Below are 15,709 nucleotides of genomic sequence, written 5' to 3' on the forward strand. Positions count from 1 at the left end.
CACTCTTGAGCTTTGCGATGTCTTCCAGCTCCATGTGCAGCCCTGGGGGAGCAGCAAATGCATGGTCACAGTCTATTTCTCCCCACTGCGTCCCTAAGAGCCAGGATTCGGGCTGGATTCCTGCCTGTCCCCCAAGTAGACGTGACCACAGACGAGTAAACAAGGCTCTGAGATCCCTACAGCCCGAACGTGGGCCGGCAGCAGCAGTTCAAGCTCAGGGACACTGCTCATGCACGTGCATGCACTCCCTGGCCCTGCTCACCGGAGACCCAGGACAATGACTGAGCCAGCAACAGAGGGTCCCCGTGCCTGCATGGTGGGCCTTGAGAGACCATCTCCCAAGAGAAGAAACCAGGGTTCCTTGGAGACATGGCTGATGCCAGGTGTGGGGCAGGAAGGGCGTGAGTGAAGTGAGGAATATCCTGACTCCCCATCAGCGGCTGGCAGGGCCACGGGAACAGCTGAAGAGGGGATCCTTGAGTTCAATGACAACGAGGCTTACAACGGACTGAGATCATCGTCTGCGTTTATACATTAGTACTACTGATGACATTAAAAACTACTCTTCTCCTGAGGGGGACAAGGGATCGATCACAAGTCAGGAATAAATTCTAACTCCCAAAGTGGAAAATTGGGAAAAAGTCAAGCATCTATCCTGCTTTTCCTAAGAATGGTATCACCAAGCAACAGCTGAGGCGCAGAGCCTCTTTATAAAACTTTCCTCCCGGCAAACTGAACGACACAGTTGGCACATCACCCTCTCTCCATCCCCCAGCACAGAGCACGATGACATTCCCGTGGACACAGCGAGAACCAGCCCCAGCACGCCTCCCGATGGGAAGACACACCACGGCTTGAGCCTGGCACATGAGGAGAGGCCTCAGGAGAAGCCACGCCATCTGCGGTCTTCTGCTATGGTGGCCCATACCCTCGCCGACACCGGTCCCTGCCCCTCGGCTGCACCCGCCGTCCCACTGGGTTTGCAGGGCTGCGCCCGCCGCGGCTCACACTCACGCCTCCATGTGCATGCTGACCACTGGGACGTCTATTCTAAAGAAGCGTCTCTTCCTATCTTTTGCCCATTTTTAATTGGGTTGTCTTTTCCCAGAGTGGTAAGAGTTTCTTATGTGTTTTGGATACATCCCGTATCAGACACATGATCCACGAGGAATCCCTGCCGTCCTCTGGGCCGTCCCTCTGCCTCCCGACTGCGCCCGCCCTCCGAAGCCCACGGCTTTGTGACAACGGCCGGTTTCTTCCTTTTCTCCTCTGTGCTTGTTAGCTGGCGGCATTTCTTCTTTTCTCTCAGCTTTTATTTTTTCATTTAAGTCATCTCCACCCCCACCACGGGGCTCGAACTCACGGCCCGAGAACACGACCAGCCGGCCAGACGCCCCCGTCGGCGTCACCTGTGAGGCCACCGCCCCGTGCACAGCCAGAGAGAGCGATGCCGCGGTGAGCGAGCCCCTTCCCAACAGGGCCGGGTGGGGAGGGGGGCAAACAGGACGCCGTGAAGAACCCCGACGCAGACGGCTCGCCCGGGGCCCAGGCAACACCGACAGTCCGGCCACGGGGTCGGCAGCTGGACACGTGGCAGGGTCTGAGGAGAAAGTGCTGTACGTGTGCTCTTGCTCCCAAATCCCAGAGCCCCAGGAAACCCGTGGGAAAGGCAGACACCTCCCAATTAAGGCACATCCCACAAAAGGCCTTACCGGGCCTCCTCCAAACTGTGAAGGTTACCAAGAACAGGGGAAGTGTGAGAAACTCAGACCAGAGCAGGCTGAGGAGCGGTGGCTACTGCCCTGGGGTTTCCTGGGACAGAACAAGGACATCACATGAAAACGAAGGGTATCAGCCACTTCACACCCATTAGGACGGCCATTTCCAAAACAAAATACACGTTCCTTAAACTGAAAAAAATGTTTCATTCCACTTCTGAGAGAAAAGCAAATGAAAACCACACTGAGAGGCGTTTCCATCTATGAGACTGGCACACGATGAAAAGCCTAAGGTCGCACTCTGTTGGCAAGGCTGTGCCCCCGCCACGTGGGGCCCGAGGTTCAAGAGCACAGCAGCATGCTTCCCTGCCGACCAGCAGCCCCGATTCCTGGAACTGACCCTGAGGTGCGTCCGCCCCAGGTCACTCGTAGAGCTCTGCTTGTAATTACAGAATGCTGGCGACGACCCAAATGCCGTGCAAACGGACACAGGACGTCCACCGGAGGGAGGCAGGCAGCCGAGGGGAAGGGAGGCTTCTGTGCAGGGAGGACTTTGCAGGGCGCACGAGGAATGAACCCAGCGGGGCAAATGTGCGTCTACGAGGAACAGCACGACCCCGTGTGCAGCCAAGAAGAATGAACAAAATATGCCTGTGTCTGCTCCTTCTGGGAGGGAATAAAGCCAAGCAAAAATAAACCAGAAATTAGCAAGATGCTTCTCTTGAGTACCTTGATGTCCAGAATCACAGTCACGTTTCAAACACCCGAGAACAACCCAAATAATAAAATCAACGAGAAGAAACACGGAAGAAGAAATGACCCTAAAATGACAACGAAGCCACAGTGGAGGGCGGGGGGGTAGGGGGGACGACCAAGGACTCCCCAGCACAGTCTCCTGACCAGCGCTCAGACGAACGACAGGAAGGGAACCAGCACTCATCTGGGAGGCAGGCTTCCTTCAGCACGGGTGGGTGAGCTGCCCTCAAACAGCTGCCTGAGTCTTCCAGGGCCGAACCAGGACAGGAGACCCTGAGGAAAGTGGGAGCCGGTATCCTCACCAGCAGAAGGACGGAAACCCTGATGAGGTTGGGCAGTGAGCGAGAGCGAGACGCATGGCGCTGGACAGAGTGGGAGTGCATGCAGGAGCCGCGACCCTGCACAAGCAGGCAGTTCTCTCCCGTGCTGTGCAGAGGAGCAAGCCCGCTCCCGACCGGTTCAGAAATGAGAGGCATTGAGAGGTAAGACTCATCGCTTTGCAAACATTATAGCAATCACTAACTCAGGGACGAATCATTCACGGATGCCACAGACTGCTTAGGAATTAACAAACGGAAGAACAGTAACTTCACAGCAGAAAAATCTGGCAGTCATCACGTAACGGAGTGATCAAAGTTGGTATCCCCAACAATGCAGGGACCACTCCACACTGAGCAGGGAGCCCGATGTGGGGCTCAATCCCGGCACCCTGGGATCATGGCCTGACGCGAAGGCAGCTGCTTAACCGACTGAGCCACCCAGGCGCCCCTGGTTTTCATTTTTATACAATAAAGTCTATATCGGTTCAGAAAGTATGAAAAGGTCTTTAGAAAATCCTGAATGGTTGGGTGGTACCTCCTTCCTGGTCTGTGAGGCCCCAAGAAAACTCTTCAAGAACTTCATATTGTCCCCAAATGATGACCTGAAAGAGGGGCCCTGGGAAGACGCAGGCCTCCAGGACCCCCGAGAACACCTGGCAGCCTGTCTCCTTTCCCACCCGTAGGCTCACCTGAGTTGGCAGCGTCCGCACTGAACTCCACGCGGAGCCCGTCCTGCTGTGCCGCCTTGGTCTGCTCCTCCAGAACCTGGTCTATGACATCCAGTCCAGAAGCCAAGTCATGCGGAGTCAGGTCAAAGGACGCCGTCTCCTCGCACATCTTCTCCTGGGAGACCAAGCACACCAGGCTACAGCCAAACGGGGGCATGGACTCGGGGATCCAGGAAGCCGAGGTGGGGGTAGGGGTGCAGGTTCAGGAAGCCCCATCCCATGGTCTCTAAGGCCAGGTCACAAACTGGTCCAGAGATAGCCAAACAACCACACCAATGTTCGAAATTTCATAACTGGAAAATTTCCCATTAGAATATAGATTTCTGGAGGCGCCCGGCTAGCTCAGTCAGAAAAGCATGCGACTCTTGATCTCAGGGTCATGAGTCCGAGCCCCAAGTTGGGTATAGACATTACTAAAAAAAATAAACTTTTAATAGATTCCTGGCTTTTCTCAAAAGTCCGATCTGGCCCACTGGACCTATCGTCCCCCACGGCAACAAGTGCCTGGGACCCAGTGGGAGCTGGAGGGTGGCTGCTGCTGACCCAGGACACTAGGCTCCAGAGCACCCAAGGGGCCTTCCTGCCCTGCCCTGCTCAAGGCCAGCCATTCCTGGAAACATAGCGCCCTGAGCAGAGGCCACAGCAATGGTGAGGCAGGGCCGAGGTGATAGGGAGGGGCCGGCTGTGGTCACCAGGGGGCAAGCATGAGGTCAGGCGGCCACCAAGGGACAAAGAGAACGAGACCGAGGGGGGGCTGTGAGGGTTTTGGGTGGAAACGGGGAACAGGGCCAGCCAGTGTAGCTTACCCAGGGCTTGGACAGAAAGGTCTGCACTGCTCTCTGCAGGGACGCAGGGGAGGGGAGGCGTGGCGGAAAGGCCACCTGGACACTCACCACATTGTGAGCTTCGTCGAAAATCACAACTGTCCCCTTCAGGTCAATGCCGTGTGCCCGGCGACTCTGCAAGAGGGGAAGGGTGCAGGGCTGGAGCCAAGAGGCAGGCAGGGGAAGCCCCCCCAGTGCCACGGCCACCTGGCTCTACGCACCGACCACCGAGCTGGACGTCAGCTGCCCCTTCCGGCGATGCTCACACAGCCAAGGGAGCAGGTGTGTGACCCCACACATGCACGCCACACAGCCATGGGACGCAGGAGGCCCAAAGCAGGGCTCGGCCTCGTGTTGACTTGGGGAGGGCTATTTCTAGTATTTCTTTGCTTCAACTGCATTTGAGGTTCAATTTTCATAAAATAAAGTGCCCATTTTAACGTGCAGTTGGGTCCTGACAGATGTGAGCTCTGCGTCGCCAGCACCCAGAAGAGGAGACAAGACCTGCCCCCTCCTCCCACCCGTGACCTCTGACCTGCTCCTAGTGAGGTCTAGGCTGTCCTGGGAACTGAGCTGGGCAGCCCGGCTCGTGTGTCCCGCCGGCGGGCAGCGCGTTCCGAGACCCACGGGTGTCACTGGCGCGCGGCTGCAGCTCACCCTCTTCAGGGCTCGGGGTGCTGTTTCAGGGACAGCCACCCGCCCACAGCCGCCAAGGCTCCGGACCCAGCTCCTTCGCTCGGGCGGGCTTCCAGAGAGGCGCACCGCCCCACACGTCACCCGCAGAGGTGAGCCGCACCCTCAGCGGACACCGGTCACCGGAATCCTTTACTTCTGGACACGCTGGTGGGAACGCAGCGTCACCCCCTGTGGTTTTAACCTGCATTTTCTCGAGACTAGTGGTGCTGCACGTGCTCCACGCACAGGCTGACCTGGCCGCCCCAGCTACCTTTCTCTGGGACGGCCGGTCGAGTTACGAAGACGCCGCACAGACTCGGGCACAGGCCTTTGAAAGACAAATGTACCACGAAAACTCTCTCCCTTTGTGACTCGTGGTCATTTTCTTCATTTTCCACTCTTTTTAAGAGTCAAGGCTTGAAATCACGGTGAACTCCGACATACTGGTTTTTCTCTGTGGCTGGTGCGTGGTGTGTCTGAGCTAAGAAAGCTCGGCCTGCCCTCCCTGCTCTGTCCTGGAGGAGCTTTACGTCTCCAGCTTTTACATTCCGGGTTATGCCATGTGAAGTAACAGCTGAGATTCATTCTCTTCCATATAGATATCCAACGATTCCAGCACCAGTTTTTAGGGAAAAAGGCCCCAAACCTTCCCTTTTCCCGCTGAAATACCTACGCACGTCTGTTGGAAACCAACTGCCACACGTGTGGGTGGGTCTTGGCTGCACTCTCGTGTGACCCCGGCCAGCAGCTCAGTCTGCGCTCTGCAGCCAGTCCTGGAGCCCTCCAACTCTGTCCTCCATCAAAACTGCCTCGCCCCCTTCCATCTTTTGCATTTCCAGGTCAGTTTTAGAATCGCCTTATCAGGGACAACATACCTGTTCTGGGGTGGGGCCCAGGCCCGGGCAGCCGGGTTGAGAGATCACGTACAACACTCCACAAACCCCCACTCTCTGCGCCGGAGTCTGCCCGCCTCAGAGCCACCCTTGCCTGCTCCGGCCACTCGCTCGCTCTGTGGCCCCGTGGCCCTGAGGCCCCATGGCCCTGAAGGCTGCCGTTCCTCAGAGACTTCCCTGCCCCACGGCACCGACTCCACCCTCCACGCTCCTTTCCCCTCGCCGCTGAACACTGCCGACGCACGCACTTGCTCCTAACTGCCCAGCCCACGGTAGTGCTGAATGGATGAACGACCTGGACGGCGGGTCGTCCACTGTTACCGTGACGTGAAGGACAAGTCGCTGCACATGTGGGGTGTGCAAAGACGGGTGTACACATGCATCCCGAGACACGACTGTGAGAGAGGGCAGGCGCACACTCTTGGGGCTGCCTCACAGTGCCCAGCTGGGAAGAGAGAGCTGAGCCGCCAGACAAGGCCAGGGGCTGGCCCTGGACACAGCCATGGGGTCTCCTCAGTCCACGAGCCCACCCGCTCCCAGAGAGCTCAGAATGACAGAGCCACGGCCCCACGCGGGCCACAACTGTGCCCAGACCAGTGAGGGAGGCCGAGTCCTCACACCATGCGTGCTGCTCTGAGGGTCTGATCTCAGGAACTGAACGACAAAGGCTCTGACAGCCCCTTACAAACCCAGGGACGCCCCTTGATACCAGGAATCATCAGCTCCGTGGGCTAAGACCTCACCTTGGCATCCAACAAGTAGTTGTAAGGCATGAAGATGATATCAGCCTGCTGCTTCAGGTTCCGAGAAAGGTAGTAGGGGCACAGTCTGTGGAGAGGAGGCACTCGTCAGAGCCAGGAGGGAGGCCCAGGCCCCCGGCGGGGCTCCGCTGGCTGAGGCCCTGGGGCCAGGCGGGACGCCAGGCCCTCTGACGCGCAAGCAAGAGGAAGCAGCCTCGCGCTGCATGGGGCCTCAGACGGGAGCTGGGGTCTGGGGACCAGGGGAGGGCTCACTGCATTACGGTTCACGCCACCACTTTTCAACCATGGGAGAAGATCACCTATTTAAAAATCTACATAAACAAAAAATCCCAGTCCTATTCCTGGGTAGAGGAATGCGGCAATCAGAAAGAAAATGCTCAGTCCTGTCTTGGCCCAACTCAAAGCCCTGAAGCCGTGAGAGGTCGACACAAAGGTCAGAAAAGCATGTTCTGTGGAAACCAGCCCAGTGGAGAAGGTCAGCACTATGCCCGCTGGCTGCTGGAAGCCAAAGCAAGTCCGTCAGGAGGCCAGGGCTGCCCGTCAGCAGAGTGGTCACCTTGGGAAGCAAGGGACGCTTCCCTGCTTCCCCCGTATTCAAAACCACTTCTGTTTTCACACCAAACAGCCGTTAATTTTACGATTAGTCAAGGTAGCAAAGCAAAGGAAGTGGGGTGCCCGGCTTCATCGTGGCAGAAGCTGTCCTAGAAGGACACGGCCGGCTCCTGCCTGGCCGCAGGGTCTTACCCGTGCTTGTTCCCACTTCTGACCAGGTCCTCGATGTCCAGGATCGGGGTAGCCAGCTCCTGCTGCAGGCTCTTCTCTGGGGATACAGGCAAGAGTAAAGACATGTCCTCAGGCCCAATGAGTTCCTGCAGACCCTAGAGGGATGCCCAGGCAGTGACTCTTCCTCCGGGCAGGACTAGGGCACCCAACCACCTGGGGACTCACCAGACAGAATTCCTGCCCTGTGAGTCTGAGTGACCTTGGAAGGACCCCAAGCCTGAACTAATCCTCAGGGAGCCCTGCTCTATACCTCAGGAGGTGCCTGCTGCCCTGAGACTGAGCATTAACAGGACTGGAGGGCGGTGCGCAGCCCCTCAGCCCATCTCTACCATCCCAGGTGTCCTCAAGGCCGTGCCCTGGAAGCATCTGTCCTACAATTAGGCTTCAGTCTGGCAGCAAGTGGCTTTTTCTCTTCACTTCCCCCCAGATGTCAACGGTGCAGGAGCACAGATCTGAGGCAGGGCACATGGGAGAGGTGGGGGGCCCCGAGGCAGAACCCACCTGACGCCTGACAGACCCAGGGCCCCTGCCTCACGATGGCAGCCCCCGAGAAGCACCACTCCCTGCTAGCTGCCCAGGTGGCCCAGGGCAGAAAGGAGCTCAAGAAGGGGCACAGGCCCTACTAGGGCCCCGGGAACCCCCTGAGGAGCTGCTTTAAACCCAGCCACTCAGGAGCCCACACCCAGGCTGGCAGGACCAGGGCTCTCCTCGAACACACACCCTAGAGCCCCAGGGCAGCCTCCTGTGGAAACAGGCTCTTGGCTCCGGCCCCACTGTGGCAGGTACCAGGCCCAGAACACACCTGGGCCGTGACTGAACCCAGAATGCCCCCAGGGACAGCAGGGAGAGCAGAAGAACTGTGCGCTCTGCAGTACCATAGCAATAGCGCAGCCAATCCACGGTGGGGAGGCAGCCTGGAGCTCAGCAACCTTCCTGGAAGGGAGGGGGCAACAGGAAGGGGCAGCGGAGGCTGGAGGGGGGTGGGGACCCCAGCGTGGAGATGCTGCAAGTAGTGCGCACATAGAGGCCAGGCAGAACTCTAGCTCTGCACCTTCCTCCTTCCTCCCACACGTGCCTCTCCTCCTCTTGGACCCCTTCTGGGGTCCCTGCTCACTCTCCCCAAGTAGAGAGCTGCTGCCGAGGCCCCCACACATCCATGGCACGGGGGCAGAGGAGGCTAAGACACAGAAAGATGTGCAGCGGACCTCTGACAGGACATGCGGCGAGAGCCAGAGCAAAGCAGGGAGGCTGGGGACAGGGGAAGACCGATGAAGCCTGGAGCCAGCAGGACAGCCGCAACAGCACCCTCACTTCGCCACACGGGGCCTGGGGCAGTTGGGGGGGTCTGCAGCACAGGGGCCAGCACACACCTGCTCCAGCATCACCTCCACTGTGGGCTGAGAGTGCCCCTCAGCTCCCACTCCTCCTCTGGAATCCCGGCTCCTCCCTGGCCCCCCATCACCCACCAGGTAAGGTAAGAGACGCTGCAGGTGAGGGCAGTGCAGGTGAGAGTGCAGGTGAGGGCGGTGCAGGTGAGGGTGCAGGTGACGGCAGTGCAGGTGAGGGCAGTGCAGGTGAGGGCAGTGCAGGTGAGAGTGCAGGTGAGAGCACTGCAGGTGAGGGCGGTGCAGGTGAGGGTGCAGGTGAGGGCAGTGCAGGTGAGGGTGCAGGTGAGGGTACAGGTGAGGGCGGTGCAGGTGAGAGCACTGCAGGTGAGGGTGCAGGTGAGGGTGCAGGTGAGGGCAGTGCAGGTGAGGGCACTGCAGGTGAGGGTGCAGGTGAGGGCGGTGCAGGTGAGAGCACTGCAGGTGAGGGTGCAGGTGAGGGTGCAGGTGAGGGCAGTGCAGGTGAGGGCAGTGCAGGTGAGAGCACTGCAGGTGAGGGCGGTGCAGGTGAGGGCAGTGCAGGTGAGGGCAGTGCAGGTGAGGGCAGTGCAGGTGAGAGCACTGCAGGTGAGGGCGGTGCAGGTGAGGGCAGTGCAGGTGAGGGCAGTGCAGGTGAGGGCAGTGCAGGTGAGAGCACTGCAGGTGAGGGCGGTGCAGGTGAGGGCGGTGCAGGTGAGGGCGGTGCAGGTGAGGGCGGTGCAGGTGAGGGCAGTGCAGGTGAGGGTGCAGGTGAGAGTGCAGGTGAGGGCAGTGCAGGTGAGAGTGCAGGTGAGGGCGGTGCAGGTGAGGGTGCAGGTGAGGGTGCAGGTGAGAGTGCAGGTGAGGGTGCAGGTGAGGGTGCAGGTGAGGGTGCAGGTGAGGGCAGTGCAGGTAAGGGTGCAGGTAAGAGCAGTGCAGGTGAGGGCAGTGCAGGTAAGGGCTGGAAAGTAGAGAGCTGAAACACAAACAGCTGTGGAAAGGTGGCTGGGGCAGTTCCCACCAGGTGGAGCTCAAAGGCTCTGGTATGGGGGGAACAGGACACCTGCAACCCACCCCTTTGCCAGGAATGTGGACAGAGGCGGCCACAATGGGGTAAAAAGAGAGGACTCCATTGAGCATCACGGGCGTGACCCCAAGGCCCATACGAAAGCAGGACTGAGGTGGGATGGCTGTGAGCAGGTAGACAAAGCAAAAGGGGAAAAACACCTCAGAGCCACCCCGAGACCCACGGCCTAACACAGAGCAAGCAGAGCAAGTCAGTCAGCAGTCTCCGGACCAGAGCAAGAGCCAACACCAGGCCACAGGGCTGGCAGCTGCCCTCGTGCAGGGCCACTGCGGGCCAGGCTGGTGCCCGATGCTTCCCATGTACCCTTTACTGCTGTTCTGAGGGTTCTCGGTGCCACCAGACCAAACCACACAGCCAACAAGAAGGTGGTGAGGAGTGAGCTCCAGGGACAGGGCACAGGGAGGCCTATTACTGGGAGGTGAGGGAGCCCCAGCTCAAGCCTCTGAGAGCAAGCACTGCCCTGGCATGCCGGGCACCCCAAACCCCAGCACTAGTGTCCTGTGAGTGCCCCAGGGCCTCTGTCACTCCTGTGCCAGGATCTGCGTCCCAACCCCGAGGCAAGAAAGAGGGAACCCCAACCCCACTGAAGCGCAACTCCCCCAAGCCACAGAGCCATAGCTGCGATAGGAAACTAGAGACCACAGCCCAGAGAAGCGCCCCTGCCATTGCTTCTGGCTCAGGAGTCCTCGACAGATGTGAGGGGCAGCCGCACGGTGGAAAAGCAAAGGCCCGACAGATCTGGAGGCAAGGGCACTGGGGCCAGCCCTCCACTCTGGGCCTGAGGGAATTAAGCAGCAAGAATCAAGGGCCATGGGCACCTACGGTCACACACATCAAGCCACACTAGGGCCAGCTGTTGTCATGACCCTGGGCTGGTCACTTCAGCCACCTCTGGGAGAGGTTGTCCTCCCCACAACACCAAAGGCTGGCGCACCCCCCGGACTCAGGGAGAGCCACACCCACGCTGTGCCCTATCGCAGCCCAAGGACACACAGCAAAATCAGTAAAAGGAAAAGCCTGCGGAGGAGTCTGGGAGACCAGACACGGCTTCCAGAACCCCCTCCCCAGGCTAATTGCCCCAGAAGCAGCTGAGGCCACGTGAGAAATGCTGTCTCCCGGGAAGCTCGCCAGAGGCCCAGCGCCCAGGGCTTCTGCTGGGGGCCAGTCACGTAAGCACCCCTGGCTGGCGAGCGCCCAAATTCCAGACTCCCAGGGGGAAGGAGCTGCTCGGCGTCAACCACGTTGTTTGCACAAACAGTTTAGGCCCAGGGAGCCCCTCCTCTCAGGGGACAGTGAATCCCTGAAATCCAAGCTCCCAGACAGTGGCAAGGCCAGCCTGGGTCCTTCTGAGAGAGCAGCCTTTCCTGCCTGGCATATGAGCCTTTCTGCACACAATCCAGTACAGGTCCACAGTCAGGAGACAGTGCCCAACACCACCTCACCTCACCAGCTCACCTAGCTGAACCGATGGGGCCACTCTGGAGCCCCAAAGGGGAGAGCCAGCAGGCCACGAGGCCTAAGAGGCAGCACGTGCTCCAAGCCCACCTGGCTGTATGCTGACCAACCGGCAGGAGTGGCTTCCACGGATCCTCTCTTACCTTCTACGTTGTTGTAGAAACGACAGGAACGACTCGCTACCTTCTTTCGGCACAAATGAATCTGGGAGAAAAAGAAGCAGCCCCAGCTCGCACAATGGTCATGAAAGGGCAGAGCGCTGAGCCGGCCAGTGGACACGCTGCAGATGGTGCTGCCCAGCATGGGGAGACTGAGTCCTGTTCCAGCCCTGCCCCCACCAGCTCTTCACTGGGCCGTCCCCTGGGGGCAGAAGCGAGAGCTCTGACAGAACCACAGAAGATGGGGCACGTGCCCCAGAAACCCACCTGCATGTGGTTACTCTCCTGCTTCTTCACCTCGGGGTGGATACACAGCTGTTCCCGGGAGCCCAGCACACATACCCTAGGCCTGGCAGAAGAGAGAACCATGGGGTCCAAGAACCAGAGAGCAATAGCCCCAGTGCCATCCAGCAGCATAAGCATGGGCTGTGTGGAGCCCACGGGGAGCACCGGGAGACATGGCTCACATGTGCACCCAGGTAGCCAGAGGGAGTGGCCATGGCCAGAATGGGCCCTGGGCTTGGGAGGCGCTTTCTCTACTGCATGGCCCAGCGTGAACAAGGAGACGAGGCAGGGGAAACAGGCAGATGGGAGGAGACCCCGCTAACTCCATGCCCCCTACATCGCCTTCCAGGAGCTCAGGGAGCTAAGCCAAGGTTGACACATCAACTGGGAGCTGCTTTCTGAGAAGCAGTGGGCAGCAGAAACAGCCTGGCCTCACCGCAGTCCTGCACACTGGAGCAGACAGTGTGGGTCTCTGGGATCCAGAGCGGGGTACGGGCAGAACACTACCATCAACCACCTTGCCAAGGCCAAACCCCCTTAACTCAGAGGCAGGGCTGAGCAGCGGCTGACCTACCGATAGGAGGTGTTCCGAAGCTCGCTGATGACCTGAGTGAGCTGTGAGTGGGTCCTGGAGGCATAAATGATCTTCGGGATGTCTGCGTAGCAAGCTGCCCAGGCACAAGGAAGCAGAACAGGTCACAGCTCCAGGAGACGATGTTCTGGTGTGCTGAGCCTCACCAGCCCACTCTCTCCCTTCGCTACCTCTCTGTGGAGACCCCAGAGGGGCGGAAAGGAGCCTCACCGGTGGTGTCTCCATCTGAAGCGGCAAGTCCCCAGGATGACAAGGTGCGATCGGGGAAAAGCTCCCCTTGGGCCCTCTCGGCAATCTTGCGGGCAGAGATGGCGTCGCGGAGGTGCTCCTGCCAGGCCAGCGTGGTGCAGAGGAGGCACAAGGTCTTTCCCGTGCCAGTGGGGCTCTCCAGGAGGCCGTTTACTTTCTGAGTGGGGTCAGGAACAAGGTCATGGGGAAGCAGGAGAAGGGTACTGCAGAGCACACAGCCCACCGGCCAGGCGACAGTTCTGCTCAGGCAGAGCCCACCCACAGGCGGCAAAGGCCTGAGGAACGGTGGGTAATCTGCCAGTGCTTCCACTCTCAAACCAGGAGCTATGTGTTAATTCAGCCCTCGTTAGCAAACAATTCGCAGAGCATCGCTCAGGACTCAACAGTATTTTTCAGCCTAATGTAAATAGTAAGACGTCTAATTAGACGTCAACTCGCCAAACAGAACCTTGTTCCGTAACTTTGGGTGCAGATGTTTTATACTGAGGAGAACCTGAGGAGCTACATACATCTCAGATGGGAGCCTGAGCAGCAAACCTGGGGAGACACATAAGCAAATCGGCAAAACTGTGCTCCCAGGGCCCAGGAATGGGCGCCAGGCTCCTCCCTGTAGGAGTCTAGTCTGTGCCCACAACAGGAGCCAGGAGCCCAGCTGCAGAGTCAGCGCTCAGGGGCTGGGAGCTTGAGCAGGGTACAAAAGAACACGCTAAGAAAGCCAGCAGAAAGCTACCTGCCCACCCCTGAGATTTAAGGACCTTCCAAAATGATTAGGCACTGACTATCCCTCCATGTGGAAATGCTTCTTCCAGATCCTCAAATGGCGGACTGCTCCCCCACACTTGGCCTCAGCTCAAGCGCCACCTCCTCAGGGAGGCCCTCGGGGTGCTCCCAAGCCTATGGCCTAACGACTCTCCTTCGGAGCAGGAATGTCTTTTTCTGCTTGTCTACTGTCTCCCCTAGAACACCGGCTCCATTTAGGACGGAGTCCCGCGTCCAACAGGAGGCCTGCTACCCAGCAGGGCGCAGCAGGCGGGAACGGTCGAAGCGGGTCCCGTCGGGCCTTGGCGGGAGCTCTGCCCACGCTGACCGCCCCCCACAGCCGCCGTACCTTCTGCAGACACTCCAGGACCCTGCTCATGTACTCCTCCTGGCATCGGTACGGCTGGAAAGGGAAGTCCACCGTCACACCGTTCAGGGCGATCCTGGGCATGCTGGCCGCTCCTCGGGGGCGCACACAGGTTGGCGGAGACGCAGGCTGTGCGAGCGTGCGGGACAAAACGCGCTCGGAGCATCTCGGGACCTCAGCCGCTGCAGGTGAGTGTCGCCAGCCGGCGGCGCGGGGACATGCCAGCGTCCCACGGGAAGCCCTGCAGCACGGAGACCGGGACAAGGCCGTCTGCGGCCAGCCGCTCGGGCACACCCCTTCACCCGTCCGGCGGCCCGGCTCGCGCCCCAGGCCCGAAGGCAAGTCTGTGAGGCTGCCGTGAGGAGCCGGGGACGAAGAACGCACGCGTGCGCCCCGCCTCGCTCTCGGGCCCCCAGCGGCTCCCCCGGGCTCGGGAGAGGCGGCTGCGCTCACACAGTAACAGGAGCCCGAGCCGCGCACAGCAGCAGTTCGCTGACCTGCACCGGAGCCTGGGGGGCCAGACCCCCGGCCCGGCCACGAGGAGAACGGCGTCGCCGGGACGCCCGCCCCGCCGGGAGACACCCCCGCCCCCCGCGCCCGGACCCCCGCCGGGAGCCCCGCTCCGCCGGGAGACCCCCGCCACTCTGGGAGACACCCCCGCCCCCCGCGCCCGGGGCCCCGCCCACGCGCACAGGAAAACCACCGGCCCCAGAATGCAGCGCGGCAGAGAGACCGGCGCGCGGGCCCGGGGCGGCGCGGGGCCTGCCGGGAGCTGCAGCGTCGGGAGGCGCGCGCAGGTCAGAGTGCCAGTTCCGGAGTCTCTGCGACTCACGACTCACTTTTCTCCGCGGACAGCCTTCCGTCGCCGGGGGTCCGCAAGAATCTACCCCAGTTTAGTCAAGGCACCGCCACCGCGTCTCCGCCGCCCTCAGCCGGTTCGGACTTCGCGGGCGTCACTGAACGCGCTGCACTTCCGCTCCCAATTCCGGTCCGCTGCGCGTGGTTCCCAGCGGAAACCATTCCGCAGCAGAGGGGTCCGCGCACTCGGTTCCGGGCCGCACCCTGCCCCTTCGGTCGACCCTGAGCCTGGAGAACGGCACCTCCATCGGCCGCGGGCAGAAACCTGGGGTTCGAGCCGTCTCCTCCCTCGATGCCATGCCCGCCAGAGCCTCCATCCCACCACCCGTCCCTGGGCCAAGTCACCTGGATGGCCCGGACGATTGCACACACCTTCGGATTGGTTTCCCGTGATTCCGAATGGCTGCTCAGGCCCGCGGCCTGGAGAGCCTCGGCTGCTTTTCTCCTTACTGCCCAGGAGCCTTGCTACCCAGTGTCCCGGCACCTAGCACCAGCTGGCAGTCAAAAGGGGGGTCTGGGGCCTGCACAACTCTTTAGGGGGTAGATACTTGTCTAGACGACTCCAGCATGTTCCAGAAGGCCGACAGAGACGGCCCACAGCCGGCTGGCAACGCCGACCCCAGGGCTTCTCATGGGCTCTATTTAATGCCCAGACGTGTGATCGAGCATGCTTCGGAAAGCCCGTGGCTTGCTGGCACCCACCCCATCCACCTGTTCCACCTGGTGAGGGGGCCTAGAGGGTTTGTCTTAGACTCTCAGTAGGGAGCTTGGAGAAGAGCTCACCCCTTCAGGACCACGCATGCAGGCATGGACGGCCTCTGACATAAGTTCTTTGATTATCCACACTTTACAAAGTACAGGGTTGGTGGTTAGTAGATTGCCTAAAGTGCGCCGCTTCCAGCCAGGAGTCCTGCTCTTCACTTCCACAGCACCCATCTTCTAAGAGCAGAGGTGTTTGTGCTCCCAGAAGGCCCAGGAAGGTAAGGCAGGACCGAGACTCAGGGCCACCTGGGTCGGAACCGGAGCTGAGGACCCTGAGACCCTGAGCTGGTGCATGAGCTGCCTGGTCACACATCACACGTGGGACTGCCCAGCTTT

The 15,709-nt window shown here is 60.2% G+C and overlaps 1 protein-coding gene across 2 annotated transcripts in view; it reads right to left on the bottom strand.

Moving 5' to 3' along the window:
- Nucleotides 1–14,716, bottom strand: part of RTEL1 (regulator of telomere elongation helicase 1) — a 29,336-nt gene extending 14,620 nt beyond the window's left edge. For both annotated transcript variants that reach the window (XM_032387557.1, XM_032387558.1), the window contains exons 1-11: nt 14,593–14,716; nt 13,736–13,994; nt 12,589–12,784; nt 12,361–12,454; nt 11,769–11,850; nt 11,487–11,547; nt 7,420–7,495; nt 6,658–6,742; nt 4,416–4,481; nt 3,484–3,637; nt 4–42 (exon numbers count right to left, since the gene is read on the bottom strand). In XM_032387557.1, coding sequence (XP_032243448.1) covers nt 4–42; nt 3,484–3,637; nt 4,416–4,481; nt 6,658–6,742; nt 7,420–7,495; nt 11,487–11,547; nt 11,769–11,850; nt 12,361–12,454; nt 12,589–12,784; nt 13,736–13,837 — 955 coding nt within the window. In that variant the 5' untranslated portion in view covers nt 13,838–13,994; nt 14,593–14,716. The remainder of the gene's footprint in view (nt 1–3; nt 43–3,483; nt 3,638–4,415; nt 4,482–6,657; nt 6,743–7,419; nt 7,496–11,486; nt 11,548–11,768; nt 11,851–12,360; nt 12,455–12,588; nt 12,785–13,735; nt 13,995–14,592) is intronic.
- Nucleotides 14,717–15,709: the final 993 nt, after the last annotated feature.

This window comes from Phoca vitulina, unplaced genomic scaffold, assembly GCF_004348235.1.
Source record: "Phoca vitulina isolate PV1807 unplaced genomic scaffold, GSC_HSeal_1.0 scaffold50, whole genome shotgun sequence".
Classification (NCBI taxonomy): Eukaryota; Metazoa; Chordata; class Mammalia; order Carnivora; family Phocidae; genus Phoca; species Phoca vitulina.